This window comes from Xenopus tropicalis, chromosome 6, assembly GCF_000004195.4.
Source record: "Xenopus tropicalis strain Nigerian chromosome 6, UCB_Xtro_10.0, whole genome shotgun sequence".
NCBI lineage: Eukaryota > Metazoa > Chordata > Amphibia > Anura > Pipidae > Xenopus > Xenopus tropicalis.
The window spans coordinates 33256665-33275587 of NC_030682.2; the positions used below are offsets into that span (position 1 = coordinate 33256665).

The following is an 18923-nucleotide window of genomic DNA, read 5'->3' on the forward strand; positions in this document are numbered from 1 at the left end:
ACCTGGCACTTTCAAATCAAAAAATTTTAAAAAAAGTTCCAAAATTAAAATGTGAAACAAAAATGAACTTCCCCCTAAAAACCTCTAAAACCACAGACTGAATAAAGATTGTTACAACTTGCCTACAACTCCCATTGACTTCTACATGACCTTGATGGCTTTTATATGGTAAAGTCTTGCCCTAAGGCAGATGTTAAGAACAGGGCTTGCTGCGCTTTCTGGCGCTGCGCTGGTCACTGAGTACCGTGATCCTCATGTTAAGTTGCCTGCAGTAGGAAACTTAGCCGACTTTGGAAAACTGAAGCGATACATAGGCCATTCCACCAGCAATTTATATTGGTGCTGGTGGAGAGGCATTTTTGAGAGATTAGTCTCCAATTGTTCCCTTTTTAAACAGCCACAGCTGAACGGTCTACACGGGGCTACATGTAAGAGCTCACAATATGAGCAGTAGTATCTGCACACCTGCCTGTTCTTTGTCTAACTTCATAACAATGTAATAAAAAGCACTAAGTTGGCCCAGGAACAGAACCATATTAGCAACCAATTTTTCAAAACAAAAAAAAAAGATTATTTCAAACAGGTGACCAGCAAATGCTACATGCTGATTGGTTGCTATGGGTTACTGCTCCTGGGCAAACAGTGTTTTTTTGTTACATTATATTACATTAATATGAAGTTGGTTTTATCTTAGTTTCTATAACAGCCTCTGCTGGGAGGGCTTTCCACCAGATTTTGAAACATAGTTGGTTGTATTTCCATTTAGCCACATGAGCATTAGTAAGGTTGGGCACTGGTGTTGGGCATCAGGCATTCAGGTGTTTAGTTGGGTTAAGGTCAGGGGTCTGTGCAGGTCAATCAAATTCCTGTGCTTCCCAGAATGTCACCAGAGTTGTCAAGGATGTAATTGTATTCTGGTTTGTTTTCAATAGAACCGGGGGCCCTAGCCCAAACCACAGAAACAGCCCCAAACCATTATTCCTTCTCCACCCAACATTATACATTAATCTGTCATTTGGATTTTGATGATATTTAAGTAGAAATGATGACACGGCAAAGTTTATACACGAAGCAAAGAGATTTAATGCCTAATAATTCATGCTAATAACTGCATCATAATGCCGTAAAGTAAGTTCCAACAATGGAGACACAAATGCACAAGCAAAATGGAGGCATATCAGCAAAATATAAGTTTCAAACTGGAATAAATAACATTTTAAGGCAATATTCTGCCATAAAAAACAAAGCAAGAGAAAATATATTAATGGAAAAATGATTAAAACATTTGGAACTTAGTAAAAGGCCCTATGGCTAAGGAATAATAAAAAGGCAATAAATATGAATGGCATATTAGTACAGGTATAAGGTAAAACAATGCATAGTCGACATTTTCATTAGATCATACTTCTTGTATGTGCCTAAGTACTGGAGGTACTCATGTATTGCAGTTCCATACTGGATCTATTAGAGCAGCATCAATTCACAATATTCAAATGCGTGCTTGACGTGGAGACACAATGGGTTCAGGCCTACAAATGGCTCTAGGTACTGCAGGAATTTTTAAAATCTATATTTTATCCCCTCTAGACCTAGTAGTTTCGGCCATTGTCTCCACTACAACAGCATAAGACAGGGCTGTGCCCGCAACTCTATACCCCATAATCCAACTAGAGCATGATGGGAACTGTAGTAGAAGAACTGAGGGGCTGCAGAATGCACATCAATACCATAGAATAAACAAATATTAAGAGGCTACAGAATCCTTCAGTAGTGAATTATGCAGTATTACTTGTCATATGGCACAGTGCTTTCAAATGGTCACAACAAACTGGTTTCCTTAAAGAGATACAATGTCATGAGCACAAGCGAGGACATAGAACATAAGGCCAGATTCTGTTTGAAGGGCTAAAATGTTCTTTCTGAATATACAACAGAGACTATACATCTCCAGCTAAAATACAGAAATTAGGACTACCTTTCTGATCTGGCTCTCATTTTACAGAAAAGCCAGTGTTAAACTTATTTTGCATATTTGCTTGAAAGGTAGATTTGAATCTATTCTTCTGCATGACGGTATAAAAAAATACTGTACGTTCTGCAAATTCCTCTTTCCACTAGAGAATAAGGAATACAGTACAAGATGGTGCCCAGCTGTGGGCAGAATGGGTTTGTTTCACAGTATGCTTCAAGTCATGAAACAAACCAGCTACCTTCTGGCTCTTTTTGGCAATATGGTATTCACACATGATTTGGTTACCAGACAAAGGTAAAGAAACATCTGTGCTATGGTCGGCATTAAGAGTAGGTGATTTATGTTTTACCATGAGCTTGGTAATATGGGAAAAAACATCACAGCTAGAATTATATTCTAGATTGGATTCTGAATTCACAGTGATCTTTAGCTCATCACTTATAGTAACACATTGTTATATTTAATAAACAGAACAAATCAAACATTTCCTAGGGCACAGAATATACCCTGAGTGCTTAATATCAAATGAATTAGCCAAAAAGTGCTATACTACTATGTAAAGATCCTGCATCTTCTGGTGGTGGTGGGTGACTTGCTCTCCTTGTTGCATCATGGGCCAACTCAAGCACAGTACACGTGGCCTATTTATTGCAGCAGAACACTTGCAGGTAGTGGTCCTGGGAGACAGGTGCTTGATCCCTTTTCCAGCTTACAGGAAAAGTCCGAGACGCCTTTCTACCTTGCCAGGTTCTTTGGTTCGCTGCTTGGAATGCACCAATCATCTGCTTCAGTGCAGAATTTATAATGTTTCCAGGCAGACTTGTTGAATACAGGTAATCTCTCTACAGACTCTGTTGATAATGCCTGAAATAAGTAAAGTCATTTAGTGTTACAGGTCAAGTTACATTTATTATAACATGATTGTATACAAGCCAAAACATTCTCACGCTTAAGACCTTCTGTGCCCATATACTAAACCAGTGACCACCATAACATATACATATATATATAACTATATAAACAATATCATTAAAAATCAATCCTTTACTTTTCCCTTAGAGAAAGCATGTTGGGCTTCTGTAGCACTAAATGATTTCTAGGAAGACATTCCAGGCACGGAGAATGTTGCACAACTGAAAGTTTTCTGGATCCTGCTACACATCTGCTTTTTATCTTTTTTTTATCTGGCAAGCAAGTGGATAAACCAGATGAAACAGGATCCTGTTTACGCGATTCCTTTCCTCATGCTCTCGGGAATTTGGCCTTTTAGTTTACCATTACCTCCCTCATACCAGCAAAGGAAGCAGTGAATTGTCCTGAGTCAGTAAACTGAGCTTCATTTATCACTGGCAGGACAGGAAAACAGAGTTAAAGTCTCAACTATACACAGGTGAATTAAGCTGCAGATTCAAGTCCTTTAGGGCAGTGGAACACGGGAGATAAGTCGTCCACGATAAATCTTCACTACCGCAGGTGACTAATCTCCCTGATATGCCATCCCACCGGCAAAAATGGAAATCGCCGGTGGGATGGTATACGCATTGCTTTGGTCGCCGAAGTTGCCTCACAAAGAAACCGAAGCAACACGTATGCCATTCCATTGGCGATTTACATTCTTACCTGTGGGATGGCATATCGGGGAGATTAGTTGCCTGTGGTAGTGAAGATTTATTGCATGTGCCACTGCCCTTAAGACAGAGTCGCCAGCTTTTCTGTCAGTGTATGCACCAAAAATCAGCCAGATGTCAATTGGGCAGGTTTGATTTTCCCCATCGGATTGGGGACCACATTGGCTCATTGATGCAGTCCTCTGTCCGACGACACCTATGTCTGCCTTTTGTAATTGGTGACCTTGTCAAATGACAAGGATCTCAGTGTGTATGGCCACCTTCATTCTCCCCAGTGGCAGGTAGTGCAATTCTAGACCAGGAGTCCCCAACCTTTCGTACTTGTGAGCCATAGTCAAATGTAGAAAGACTTGGAGAACAACACAAGCATTATAAAAGTTAATGGAAGTGCCAAATAAGGGCTAAGATTGGCTTTTAGGTAGCCTCTGTGCACACTATTAGCTTACAGGAGGCTTTATTTGGTAGTAAAATTGTGTTTTTTCAACCAAAACTTGCCACCAAGTCAGGAATTCAAAAATAACTACCTTGTTTGGGGGCACTGAGAACAACATCCAAGGGGTTGGGGAGTAACATGTTGCTCATGAGCCACTGGTTAGGGATCACTGTTCTAGACTCTCTGCTCCCAGGAGCTGACAAACAGCACTTCCCTGGGGAAAACAGCCGAAATTGGGTCCTTAAGCTTCCTGCTACAAAGTTGTGCTGTCACAGAGTTCACAGTGGTTCTCAGCACAACTTGGTAGCAGGAAGCTTTAGGACCCGTTAAATACTTTTATTTATCGGCTGTTGTCCCCAGGGAGGTGCTGCTTATCGTCTCCCAGGGGCTGATAGTCTAGAAGGTGTTGGGAATCGAACACCGCTTCCACCATGTATGAATGTGCGATAGTATTCCAGCGTTAAAGGGATTTTCTTTTGTTTTCAATTATGATTTTATGATGTGTGCATGTGTTTTTAAAGGTGAAGTTTTTATTGCAATGAATTAAACATTACACTTTAGTATTATTGCTCTATCTGCCACTGGGGAGAATAAGTTGAGAGAATTTCAGTGTGCCCCATATAAAGAGTCTCTTTCCCTCTGCAGAATATTAAAAATATCCTGGAACTCATAGGGCTATGGTACCAGGCGTCCTGATCAGTGAGCCCAAGGGCTCCGATTACTGCTGCTGCCTGCAGAAACGCAACGTGTGCCATAGAATAACAACCCAACTGTACAATGTGAGAGAAGGATTAAAAATCCTCTCCAGACTGTAAATTCTCATGTACACATTGGCAGTATTTGTTCTCCTTGGTGTGTAATGTTCCTTATTATATTTTAATACCTAATACAATTATTTAAATATAGCAAGTAAACAACATAGTACAAAGCTGTCATTAAAGAAATGCATCACTGATGATAGAAAATATTGTTACCTTTAAATAAATAACTGCATCTGTCCCGAAGCCCTCCATTGATTGCAGCATTAAGTCACCCTGGAAGTACCTGGCATAAAGTCGAGAGATGGGCAATCCATACCCAAAACCAGCCTAAAATAACAATAAAACCAGAATTAGACAAATCTTGTATACACAACAGCTCTGAAAAAAATTAGGTTAGGACATGATTTGTCCTTTAACAGATTGCTCAGAAGGCCTTTGACTTTTGTGTTTAGAACTGGGTTTCTTGACATTTGCACCCAAGCATCTGCATAATCTCAAGCCCCCTATTCAATAGATATCCTGTTCTATCACCAACGGCTAACAATCTGGCCAGGCCATTTAATAAGTATAACTGAAGGTTGACTTTACTACCAAAAAATTTGTGTTGGTACAACTATAATGTTTTTCTTACCAAAGGAGCATTCCGTGAATTATCCATCAGAGGCCTGGGTGCTGTGGAATACATGTAACTGAACAGTCGTTCGATCTTCCGCAAGGGAACGCCCCCTCCGTTGTCTGATATCTGTTAAAGTGAATTTGCACACCATTTGTACTGGAAGTGTCTCAACATTCAAGGCCAGCACTGTACAAATAAAAAGCTGCCAGTGTGTGTGTCAGTTTCTAGGTAAGGTAACTGTATGGAATAATCAGGGACACTTGTGTGATAAGCACTTGGCTGGGCTGTGGGAATTGCACAATTAATGCTTTGAAATGAATTGTAATTTTATAAGCCCTGCCAACTGTATCTATAGTCACACTCAGAAAGAAGGTTTGTATTAACAGGACCCAATTACTTCTGTATTCAGTGCTAAGGCTTTTGGGAAGAGCCAAAGAGGAGCAAATTGTTTAATGCAATGTAAATCATGGGCAGCTACATTAGATGTACACAGAGAGGTTACAGAAAGTAATAAATATTGTTTTGCACTACAGATAAACATACATAAAAGATTATCTTCATGAAACTTCCTATATTTATAAATATGTGCACTTTGCTCTGCAGACTGAGCTGGAATGTTATCACACTTTATTATATATACTTTATTGTGTATAGATCAGTGGTGTAAAACAATATTTGTTGGCAAGCTAACACTTAATCACTGCGCTAATGTGAAGGTGGAGACATGTGTCCGTACACTGTTGATACAGACAATGATTTACCTTAATAGTAAGATCTTCGTTTCCTAGGACAACATTCACTTCAACTGGAGGTAGGTGGGAACTGGTTTCATGATTTTCAATCGTTGCCCGCATGGCATTCTGTGGATAAAATGCACATTTAGAGAGAGAAACTTAGTATGTGATGGAATGGTTATTATCCACAGTTTTGCAAACACTGTATTTAGATAAAAGGTTTTTTTTATCTCTAAACATTTTACTCTGTATCAAGTGGCAACTATATGAAATACAGGACTCACCTAAGACAATCCAAATGTGCTAACTTAAACAATTGCTCAACTCCCAAATCCCTCTGAAAGCTAAAGGTGATTCAGTAAAACTGCTGCAGGTTAGACACTCCCCTAATTTAGATACTGAAAAGATACAGCAGTTGTTTAGTTATATAAAATGTCCTTTGTACATGTTGTATCTCCATTCTTCCTTATGGTGCTTCTTCACACTTTATGTCTAATGTCCACTGCCAGCGCTGAATAAAATGTGCACCAGTTAATAACTCCAGTGCTACAGTGCTATCAAGGATGGAAAAAACTATTTGTACCGGAGATATAACAGCCAGTTCACACACATTTAAGCATGACACCCACTATTGATTGTATTGGTGATACATTCCTGGAAAAATCAGTACTTATTTAGGCCAAGAATATTTATAGCATGATGCCCCAGGACTTGTGCTGGCTTTTTAAAGTACAAGGTTCAGCTACATCCCTTAGACTCTGTTTACAAATGTATTTTTGGAATTTAGGTGCCAACATCCTAGCATCAAATCCTAGCACTGATCAGTTTTATCTCCAGTGCCCCAAGAATTACCCACTAATCCCTGGCTGCCCTCCATTTAGCCTTTGCCCTTTATATTCCTATGTGACCCCCTGTTATAACTTACTGCTTATTTCCATTTAACTGAATGTGATAGTCTAATGCTGGGAGGCAGTAGATTTTATTGTTACTGAGGGTGGTTGGGAAGCAAATGCACTAAGCCTTTTATCTGGGTCTTTTGATAACTTTGCTATGGCTGTCAATAAGAATTAATAATTACCTTAAAAAGCTCAAAAAGCATGTGATAGAGATGTGATGGAACATATACTATATGAATCGGCTGGGTAGGATCTTTGCCTGAAAATTAAAGTACATTGGAATTATTATTCATCATCATACATAAAAAGAAACTTCTATTTAATATAACACTGGTTCAAAATGTTTGAATGTGGCCAAATAAGCCATAAGTATTATTAATAACACATATTTATAAAACTGCAACATATTCCTCAGCATTGTACAATATTGGGACAATGCATAATCCACACAAATTGAGACAATCACCAAGTTGCTATTCTTTTAGGTTTATATCAATTGTAATACAAATAAAATGGAGAAAAAGGCACAGCCATGTGTAGATGCTTACTTACCATTTGCCTGCCTTATTATCAGCTTGGGAGAAGCTAAATAGTACTGTTCACAAAGCATCTTGGCAGTGTCAAAAGCATCTGCAACAGATCAAACAGAAGTGTGCATGTTATACAAAGAATTCATTTTGTTCAAGCCTCTGAACCACAACTTTTCACCTATATTGCAATGACCTGCCTGTAAGCCGATTCACAAATCTTTATAAAGTTATGTACAGCTCTTCTGACCATCAGTGGTTAAACAATACAAACAGTGCAATGCTGGTAATACTGTGCACAATGCACCATATTACTCTAAGAGAACTAAAACTGTTATAAGAATTTCTAATTTTTAATAAATATTTGAAAGCCTGGGACTCTTTAAAGTGAGGGAAATTAAAATAAAAAAGCCAATTAGAATAAGACAATATTTATTTCAGTGATGATAAACCACAATGGGTTTCTGGGGAGGAGACTTAACATGAAATCTGCAGATGCCTTATCCTCTTCTAAAATAGAGCGAGAAGTTCACTTACCATGCACTACCTCAACCACATCACAGTTTGGATCAATGCTTCCAATGTGTTTTGGGTGGGCTGGGTTGGTTCCTCCATCAAAAAGAAGAGCTAGAAATGAAATGAAAGAGGGCAATTAGACATTCCTAAAAGTGCAAAAACAATCATTATTAGGTCCTATCAAACAACATATGCACAGCCAATCTTACTCAATGAACATAATAATTAGCCCTTTGTTTAAGAATTATACATCAGGACACATACATGTTTAATGTATAAAGGAAAGTGCTTTGTGTAAAATAAAGCAGTGCAACTTTACAGTTAATTACTATGCAACAAAAGAAGCAGAAAAGGCCATCCCTGAGCAACCCACAGCACTGTAACTAGGAAATAGAACATTTTCAGACTGCAGAATCATGAAACAATCAGAGCGGAAGGGTGCCTTAGCAATACGTGGCTTTGATCCAACATGTACAATTGTGCCAGATCTTCATTATCAGGATATACCCTCCTGGCAACAGCAATTTAATTTTGGGTCTAGTTAATCAGTGGTACTGAATATTTGCTGAGTACTTATTGATGTGTTACCAACTCATGCTGAAGCAGGTTTGCACTCAAACCAACACTGAACACATCAGCAGCTCAAAGAAGAAATTAAAATTTTAGATTTTTCTACAGCTAACTACAGAGGTAATGGGTTTAATGTATTTGTTATCCTAGAAAGTACGAATGTGTTCTGCAAAGGGTGGTTTTACCTACTGATAAATTAAACTTTTGTTCCATAGAACATTTCGCTAAATGCATAACCAATAAAAGGCCTGTATAAACTTACTGTGCTGGTTTATAAGCATCCGTATAGAAATGCGGCTCATGTAAAAGCGATCAAGAAAATACTGAACATTTTGATTGGTGACAGGGTCCACTCCAAATGCCTCCTTGTATTCTATAACTCCCTGAGCCATTGTAGGGACAACATTGTTGTGTCTGTTCCGGATTGTCACGAGAGCCTCTGTGAAACTAAAGGCCAAGCAGAATTATGAATCACTCCTTATAATATTGATAATACTATATTAAATATAATACAAAACTGTATATATATAAAGTGTGTACACTCATACTTATGTACACGTGAGTATGAGTGCAAGTTTAAGTTTTTATCCCTATAACAATTGTTATAATACATAATTCTATTGAAAAAAGTCCATAGGGGTCAGAAATATCAGATCCTCTACATTTATTTGCTTCTATATTATTCCTTTCTCACCCTATACAATCATATGCAGACAGTAGGACTTACTCAGACAGCACTCTTTGGTCCTCCGGGTTTCTTTCAACAAATTCTATTAGCTCCATCAAGCTCTGTATGTACCTAGACACAAAGAATATTCCAAGTTTATACTGAATGTACACAAAAATATAAAGAGGAAAAAACTTTTTTTTTTTTTTTTAACTAACACAGCATTTGCTGTTTACATTGAGGGGGTGTACTGTACTTGCCCAACTTTTTCTGTAAAACATTCCTGGAAAATACAGTTACTGGATCACTATTTCTCTATTACTGACTGCAAGTTTAAGTTAATTATTTAAAAATGCAGTTTAAATAGGCTGATTTGGACAATAAGTATTATCTTATTTGTACAGGACTGGCATGTTAGACAGAAGTTCAAATGATTATTTATCATTCATGTGAATCTAAGGTTCCTAGAACATTCATACAATACACTCAAGCTAGCACCAATCTCATTAGGAACCAATTAACCTGCCTGTAGGTATCTGAAATATGAGAGGAAACAGGAGTACCCAACAATTGGATCATAAGAAGTCCCTATGCAAGCCCACTGGGAAAGAACTGCATGAATAGGGCAATGCATTCCTTAAACTAAATGATTCATTGGTAAAAGTCATTTTATGAATATTAAATGCAGTATCCCTCAAAAAGAAATGACTTTTGCAGTACTTTGCTACTATATTAACTAGATAATTACCAGCTTTGGACAAGCTGCACCGATGGTGTCCCCAGCAACTGGTCAGGAAGTATATAGAGCTCCCTCATGATGTTGGCCAGTCTTACTGGAAGCTCTTGTCGGAGGAATGCAAAGGAGGTCTTCTCACAGCCATTGGCAGAACCTGGTAAAAAGCAAAGCAGAGCAGTGTCTAAGCAAGGTCTATCAAATGTGCCAAACACAGATAAGACAGAAATGCTGCTCCAACAATCAAGCACTTTCATCAAGACTCGGTACTATATACAATTATAATATAAAATATAGCTACTTGACTTTAAATCTTAATGTGACACGAGTAATTACAGGATAATGACCCTGAACTATGATCAGTCGGTTTTTGCTTGCACTGCTAAACCGTTGGTGCTTACGTAAATCAAATGAGCTGCAGACTTTGTGCGAGGCTAAAATTTTGACACACAGCCATCTGCTTTAAATGATCAGTAAGATGCACTGCCCATTCTAATATAGGGTTTCCGATTACAAATTTGGGATTTTAGATAAAACAACAGCTTTTGTTGTATGCTGAAAGTTGCAATTCAGCAACAGCTGCAGGAACACAAGTTTAGCATCCCCTGATTTACATTCACCATGGATAAGGTCTGCATAAGCATGCCCCTTTGTGCTGGTTCAAAGGTCACTTGCATCCAGGGTCTGGCTGTACTCTGCAACTCACACAAGTGCCCACATGCCCTCCCCTGTCTGCGGTGCAAATTGCAGGCAGCACTGTATTCATCTGGGGAATGCAGCTTTCTGTGGCTCATTTTGCTAAGTGCAGGGTACAGAAAATACAGCGGACTGTCCCTGTTTTTAGTATTTTCCACCCTGTCCTGCACTTGATAAATGACCCCTCTTGTTTTTACCAGTCCATTGCAACTGATGAAAGGTTATTTGCTCAGTTAACTAAAGTAGGGAAACTGGACTAACTGCAAGCACCATCTGTTGTGTTTCAGAATGGTACATTCCTCAGAAAACTTGGAAAATACTGGCACCGCTTCAATGAATTCCTTTTAGAGCGGAGGCTCGAGAGAGAGAGAGAGAGAGAGCGAAAACATGTTTGGATGATTTCTAGGAAATAGAATAATCCGAGAACCAAAACAAGTTCTGAAAGAATATGAGAAGGCGGCATGGCAGAGTAATAATGATAAAAACAATAGGAGAGATACACTATAAGCAAGACAAATATCACAGCTGCACCCCAATTAGGAGGAAGTAGCCTAATTCAACAGCCCCACTACCTGCACTGAAACCCAATGTGCTTTCTGGTACCTGCAACTGGCCCGCTATTCCTGCCCATGCAGCTTTATGGGAAACTATCCAGGAAATAGGGACTTGATATAATCGGGGGCAAAAGGGAGAAGGCATTTGTATTAGAATGTTGTACCTGATCCACCAGGAACCCCCACAGTCTGTACTGCAGGACAATATTAATACAATATTAACACAGCCATTAAATTTAATGTGATTAGTACAGGGGTAGTATAGGGCAACGCTGTGTTTGTGACCTACCGAAAGCCCATCTTGAAGGTCAATGGTGGGGGAATTTGGGATAAAAACATATTCAACTAGACGACTCTACACTTTTCCTTTACAAAGTAAAGGGGTATCCTGACATAACACTGGACCTATAGGGAAAACTTCCACTGAAAAAACCTGACAACCACTGCTTTAACTAGTTACTATTCTGCAAAGCATTACAGTACGGTATGTCTCTAAGACCCCTTTGTAATTTGCTGCTGCATTAAGCTTAAAGGAACAGTAACACCAAAATATGAAAGTGTATAAAAGTAATAACAGAGTAATGCACTGTTGTCCTGCACTGGTATAACTGGCGTGTTTGCCTCAGAAAGACTACTATAGTTTATATAAACAAAGGTGCTGTGTAGCCATGGGGGCAGTCATTTAAAGGAGAAAAGGCACAGGTTACTTAGCAGATAACAATAATAAATAATAATAAAGCCCCATTATATTCTACAGAGCTTATCTGTTATCTGCTATGTAACCTGTGCCTTTTCTCCTTTTTTCGAGCTTGAATGGCTGCCCCAGTGGTAGTGTTTCTGTAGCAAACACACAATTTTCACCGGTGCAGGGCAACAATACAGTTTAAACACTTTAAAACACGTTCATTTTTTGGTGTTACTGTTTATTTAAAGTAATACTAAGTCATTCCTATCAGTTTTGTGAGTATCACTTTAATACTGAAGCCAAAGGAACTTGTTTACTCAGTAAGGAGCGAAAAAAACAGAAAGTGGAGGGTTACATTGGGAAGCTAAAAACACTTTCCCCAGTAAAAACATGCTGAGGCAACTACACATTCCCACCTTTGCTCTGCCGCTTCACATTACAAAACATGAAAACACAGAGATAAGCTCTGCAGAGTCACAAAGAATATGTTGCTCAGATAATGCTGTTTGCCAAAATAAGCCAATGAATGAGAAATTTTAGTAGTTAAAGGAGCGCAACCCTTAGTGAAGAATCTTTTATTTTTCTCTTCTAAAAAAATAGTGAAAAATATTGATTTGTAGCTGATTTGCCCCTACTCCATTGACTAAAAACTGACACAACATTTTCACTAGTATAGCCTAGTTAGAATAACTCCAGAATAACATGCATTACTTTCCACAGGCCTTTAAAAAAAACGAATATACAAGGGAGAAAGCTCCTTTGTCTACCTATACAGTTACCTAGAGACATTTGTACCAAAAACATGGAAGGATAGCCATGATCCAAAATACTTAAAAAGGATTTTGAAGTAATTGATAAGTTCTGGAGTAAGTTCTTAAACTAAAGAACTTGGGAACATTCAATACTGAATCATGGGCAAAGATATTGCCTTGGAATATCAAGAATGCCATGCGTGAAGGGCACTGATGGCCACGTAAATAACTTCCAACTGTAGGGCTATTAATACCCAAGTGCAATCAGAGACATGAATGAAAGGAGTCTAAATATAAAACTGATCTGGCCGCATGCTTTCTAGGTTATGGTGGTGCCTGCTTTACTGATTTAAGAAAATGATCCACTTAAGAATATTTGGACTTATATTAGCACACCTTAATAGCAAAAAAACATAACCAGCATGCACCATATCTATCAATCTTTATGCAGAACCCAAGAAGCTGAAGCATAGACAAGTGCCAATGCCATGTAGAATGCATGTTGGGAATATGCAAAAAGAAAGCACTACCTGACCTCCATTAATGGAACAAACAACATATACCCCCAAATCACCGAGTCTGAACTTCTGGAGTTCCTTACCAAAGTCTATGAACTGCTTCATGGAGAGTGGGGAAGGGGAGAAGCGACTGAACCTCTCAATCTGTTTGGGGGCATTTGCCAAGGCTGCATTCTTCAATAGGAACCGGGCAAACTTCATGTTGACTTGGAGGTCGCTTCAACTGTAAGGCAAAGCAAACCAGAATTCTCTTAATACACCAGAAAAATATGAGGTGGTACAGAGCCTCAGTATGAAACGGAATGGGCAAAAAAAGCAGGTATAAAGTACGGGTCCCTGGGAGACACTGCCTAGTCAACCAAGGACAGTTCTGTGTAAAAAGGGTGGTATATAGTCAGAATCAATAGCACTGTACAGCTGGAGTGGATTGCAAGGTAGGGTGCAGAACTATACAGAGTGATATGCAGAGCCCTGTAAAAATGGTACTGTCTCGGCCACAGATGCACAAAGCAGGGCACTCTAAAAGGTAGAGAACTCTCTGTGACAGTAATGTCCATTTCAAAACCTGTGGAGGAATGTGGTCCTCAATGAGATCTGTGTAGCCCCCAACCTTTTTAAGAGCTCCACTGACATTTTATGGCCTCATTTTATGACCTATTATTTTGCCCCCAAACATGTGGATTAGTCGATAATCAGTCCACTACACTGTAAAAGATGTGTGACAGCATTGCTCTAGTCTAGGACACTGTGCTGTACTGCAGGACAACCACTAGGGCACAGCGTTGTACAGCAGAGCATCCTATAGAACTTCAGTAGTGTAGAGTAGTCTGTAGGGAAATCTCTAGGGCACAGAGCTGCCCAGTAGGGCAACCAATTCTTATTGACTTTAATAAGACCACACATCCCTTATCCACCAAACACTGTATTTTTCACCCATGTGCCATTAGTATTAGTATGAGTGAATTAGTTCGATTTTTCACGTGTCTTCCGTTTGTTAGATAATTTAGTAGAACAGATAAGAAAAAAACAAGCCCTCTGTATGTTTTTTTCTGCAGCTTTTGCAAATTATCAGGTCACCTAAATTTTTATTATAAAGACATTCAGGGTAGGTGATAAGGGCAGATGGCTGGAGTAGCCAGATCTTCCTCCCTCCTCTAGGGCACAGAGCTGCCCAGTAGGGCAACCCCTAGGGCACACAGGGCTGCCCAGTAGGGCAACCTCTAGGGCACAGGGCTGCCCAGTAGGGCAACCTCTAGGGCACTGAGCTGCCCAGTAGGGCAACCTCTAGGGCACAGGGCTGCCCAGTAGGGCAACCTCTAGGGCACAGGGCTGCCCAGTAGGGCAACCTCTAGGGCACAGGGCTGCCCAGTAGGGCAACCTCTAGGGCACAGGGCTGCCCAGTAGGGCAACCTCTAGGGCACAGGGCTGCCCAGTAGGGCAACCTCTAGGGCACAGGGCTGCCCAGTAAGGCAACCTCTAGGGCACAGAGTTGCCCAGTAGGGCAAAGATCTGTCCAGTAGGGCAACCTCTAGGGCAAAGGAGGTCCAGTAGGGCAACTTCTACGGTAAAGGCAGTCCAGTAGGGCAACTTCTAGGGCAAAGGCGGTCCAGTAGGGCAACTTCTAGGGCAAAGGCAGTCCAGTAGGGCAACTTCTAGGGCACAGAGCAGAATGTGAGTAAATGGCAGTAGGCTGCACAACATAGGATACTGGGATACAGCAGCTAGAAGCCCAGTGTCAGTGGGTGAAAATTGTGAGCGCAGCGCTGCTAACAGGATAATACCAATCAGGTCGGACACACAGGGGCTACACAATACGTGAGCAGGCACAGGCACACACAGAGGGACATACCTTGTGTGGGGGGTGGGGGCAGGCTGCTTGCAGGTCCGGTAGTAGCCTTTCGTGCACCTCCTATTGCTGTGAGAAAAGGAAGGACTTGCTCAGGATGGTGGGGAACAAGATTCAGCAGGGGCTGCAGTTTCCTTCCTTCGTTCTGGCCGGGTTCACTCAAATGAATGGTGTACAAGTCCCCTGTGGCTGCTATCGCACACACTGCCTGCTCCTGTGCTGGGTACAGTTTGTGGCACAATGGAATGTCCTATTCCTTCTTTTTAGCTTCAGCGCATCCCTTCTCATTCTCCAGCTGTTTACTACTCCGGCCGGAGCGCTCGCTTATGTTTCTTGTGAAGGGGTGGGAACTGGGCGAGCAAACTCTGCCTCTCACTGCAGGGATGGAAGTGACTGGCGCCTCCCTCCTCCAATGAAAAGAAAGCAGGCAGAGTAGGGGCGGGGTGAGGGAACGTTGCGGTGTCAGGCTGCTGGTGGAAGGAACAAACAAGTACTGATGTTGGGGTGGGGGAGGAGATGTTGCCAGGCACAATTTTGGCAGGGAGCAGGGGATTGGGTCCTTTGCGAAGTTTCACACGTATACTGCAGCAGCAGGTGGGAGAAGGGACAGCAAAGGAGGGTGAACACAGGGTGGGCGTGTGGTTTCCTATGCAAGTGTGCTAATAGGGACGCAATAACCAGACATGATGGTCTGTATGGGGTTATGTGTGCTGGGGTGCGATTATTTAAAATCCAGTTTGCATGTAGCTAGCTGTTCAGGTGTAGCTGTAGCCTGGGCTAGTGAAGGATTCTGGGCTTTGTAGTTATGCAATAAAGGAGTAGGCTTGAGGTTCAGACACCTGTCTCTAAATGTACTCTGCCCAACAGATCAGGACTGGGGTTCAAAATAGGTCCTGGTATTTCAAGTGCACAGAGATCGAAACCAGTGGCGTAAATAAGGCCCCCGCAGACCCTGCAATACAGGGGGGCCCGAGTCATGAGGGGCCCCACTGCCGCCAGGATCTGAGGGGATCTAACAGCACGTGCCGCCGCCGCTGCTTCAGGGTCAGCGCCACATGCACCTGGAAGTGATGTCACCCTGCAGGAAGGGTCCCACAAATGCTGGTTACGCCACTGATCCAAACAGCCCTCCACCCGGGGCGTTTTTGTCCCCTGAGCCCCCTGAGGTGGCTCCTCCGATGCCAATCCACCCTCAGTCAGCCCCCGTGATTACCTTTACAGTGACGGAGATGATCCAGGGGGTGCCGCATCGCTAGTGTAGAGAGCGCAATTGCACTAGAAGAGCTGAATTTTCATTTTAAAATACGGAAATTCAGCTCTTAAAAGGAGTGGCTTTTTCTGCCACCTGAGGCGAGTTTCTCAACCCACCTCATGGTAGCAGCACCCTGCCCCCACTAGCCCAGTATATGGTGACTGTCTGTGGCCAGTGCCACTCCTGCCATTAGGCAAGGTTAGAGCCTTGGCTCAGGTGGCAAGGAGCAGCTGTTTACCAGGGGCAGCAAAAGGCTGCACTTGAAATGTGGCCCCCCTGGACCTGCCTCGATGCTAAAGTTGTAAGTGTAGAGCATGGTGGGGGGGTCGTTGGGAAAGCTGCCTCAGGTGGCAGTAGCCCCAGAGTGGGCACTGTCTGTGGCATCTTACAACAGCCCCTATGGCATTTGTCAGAATTCATGGATTGCCAGTCCGGGCCTGCTCCCCAAGCTGCTAACCTTTCCCAGAAATTAAAGAATTCTGTAGGGCAAGAGAAATGGGATTTTTGTCTGAAAAACTACATTATTATTACAGAGAAAAAAAAATACCGTAATAATAGGACTCCATAGGAAATATTGCACATATTTCAGAGCTTTCTGGATAACGGGTTTTCAGCTAATGCTACTGTTCTGTGAATAGGCTGCAGTGTGTAGCTGACTGAAAAGCAAACCCCAAACTACACAGATTCTGGACCACAATGCTCTAGAACAATGATCATGTTAATGGGAAGCACAATAGGGCACAGAGACAAGTCTGGGCATCACCTCTCCACTTGTCTTAGGTCTGGGCTCTTAATTTCCCAGGATTCCACAGTGTAGACAAAAGAGAGAAATACAATACCTGTTCGGGAGGAAGCAATTCTTATTGACTTTAATAAGACCACACATCCCTTATCCACCAAACACTGTATTTTTCACCCATGTGCCATTAGTATTAGTATGAGTGAATTAGTTCGATTTTTCACGTGTCTTCCGTTTGTTAGATAATTTAGTAGAACAGATAAGAAAAAAACAAGCCCTCTGTATGTTTTTTTCTGCAGCTTTTGCAAATTATCAGGTCACCTAAATTTTTATTATAAAGACATTCAGGGTAGATGATAAGGGCAGATGGCTGGAGTAGCCAGATCTTCCTCCCCCCTACCTTATTCATTAACTTGTTCCTGCCATCCTGACTGACAGATGATAAGTCCTTGGTTTCAGGAGTCATTGTAAACAGATACTGGGACACAACAAGGCTCACCTACCCATTAGTGACAATCCCCCCCACCCATTTGAAGCATGGCTACTGAGGATTTCACAATTGTTAAGGTGGCCATATATTATAAGATTTGCTTGTTTGGTGAGATCACCAAATGAGCAAATGTTTCCCAGATGTGCCCACCTGAAGTGGGCAATATTAGGCTAATTTACAAAGACAGTGATAGGAGCAAACAGATTGAGGGCCGCATCATTAAACCAATGTCCCTGTTGGTCCCTGATCCCCCGACAGGAAAATCAAACCTGCCCGACTGACACCTGGCTGATTTTCGGCCACATATCGATCGGTTAGGGCTGTGGGGGTCCCCATACACGGGCAGATAAGCTGTCAAATTGGTCTAAAGGACTCAAATCAGCAGCTATACCTGTGTACCGCCACAGTTATATAAGGTTAATAGACATTAGACTTTTTTCCCACCACTGGAAATACCCCATCAGAGAAAACACCAATACTGCCTGATTCTGCCCTGTCTTCTTAGTAAATTTTATCTATGGCTTCCACCATCCCCTCTGCTGGTTGTTTTGTACTTGTAATCACAGTCACTGTAAATAATCCTATTATCCCTCCCAACCTGCAAGCTTAGGGCTCTGGCACACGGGGGAGATTAGTCGCCCGCGATAAAACTCCCTGTTCGCGGGCGACTAATCTCCCCGAGTTGCCTACCCCTGCCATCCCACCGGCGAACATGTAAGTCGCCGGCGGGATGGCAGACGCGGCGGCGCGATTTTGCGCAAATCGCCGAAAAAGACTCGTGAGTCTTTTCCGGCGATTCCCTGAAATTGCCCCGCCGCGTCTGCCATGGCAGGGGTAGGCAACTCGGGGAGATTAGTCGCCCGCGAACAGGGAGTTAATCGCGGGCGACTAATCTCCCCCGTGTGCCAGAGCCCTTACTTTCTTTAGCCCATATGTCACACAGTACACAGTTTTGCTGCTGCCTTGTCTGTGAAATAATGGTATTAGTTGTTTATCCTGGACTACCTCTGCTGGGGGATACATTATTCAGTTTAACTGCTCATCTGTCAACTGTGGTGCACAAGTTGCACCCATTTTGTAAATGAGGCAGAAGTTGCACTGCTGTCAATGTGGATGATGACACACTAAAAAGTATCACTTATAAGTGCCTGGTGATCATATTGCACTCCTCAGAATGGCTGTAGCAGTTAGGCAGCTCAGGCTTATTTTAAGAACCCACGGAGGGGTTCAGTTGCCCTCGATAGATCTCTGTGACTCCTATTGTTGCCGGTGGAAAGCCTTTTCGGAGCAGTTTGTTGTCTGTGATAGCAGAGATCTATCGCGGGCGACTGAGCCACT

General features: G+C 41.8%; 1 protein-coding gene across 1 annotated transcript; it reads right to left on the reverse strand.

Moving 5' to 3' along the window:
- Positions 1-1063: 1063 nt before the first annotated feature.
- pdk4 (pyruvate dehydrogenase kinase 4) lies at positions 1064-15389 on the reverse strand. The gene is given in 12 exon segments (NM_001006802.1): positions 1064-2836; positions 5008-5121; positions 5426-5536; positions 6172-6270; positions 7223-7299; positions 7593-7670; positions 8105-8194; positions 8916-9100; positions 9381-9452; positions 10069-10210; positions 13342-13481; positions 15108-15389. Coding segments are annotated over 11 exon segments (1215 nt in total). The 5' UTR covers positions 13460-13481; positions 15108-15389; the 3' UTR covers positions 1064-2707.
- Positions 15390-18923: the final 3534 nt, after the last annotated feature.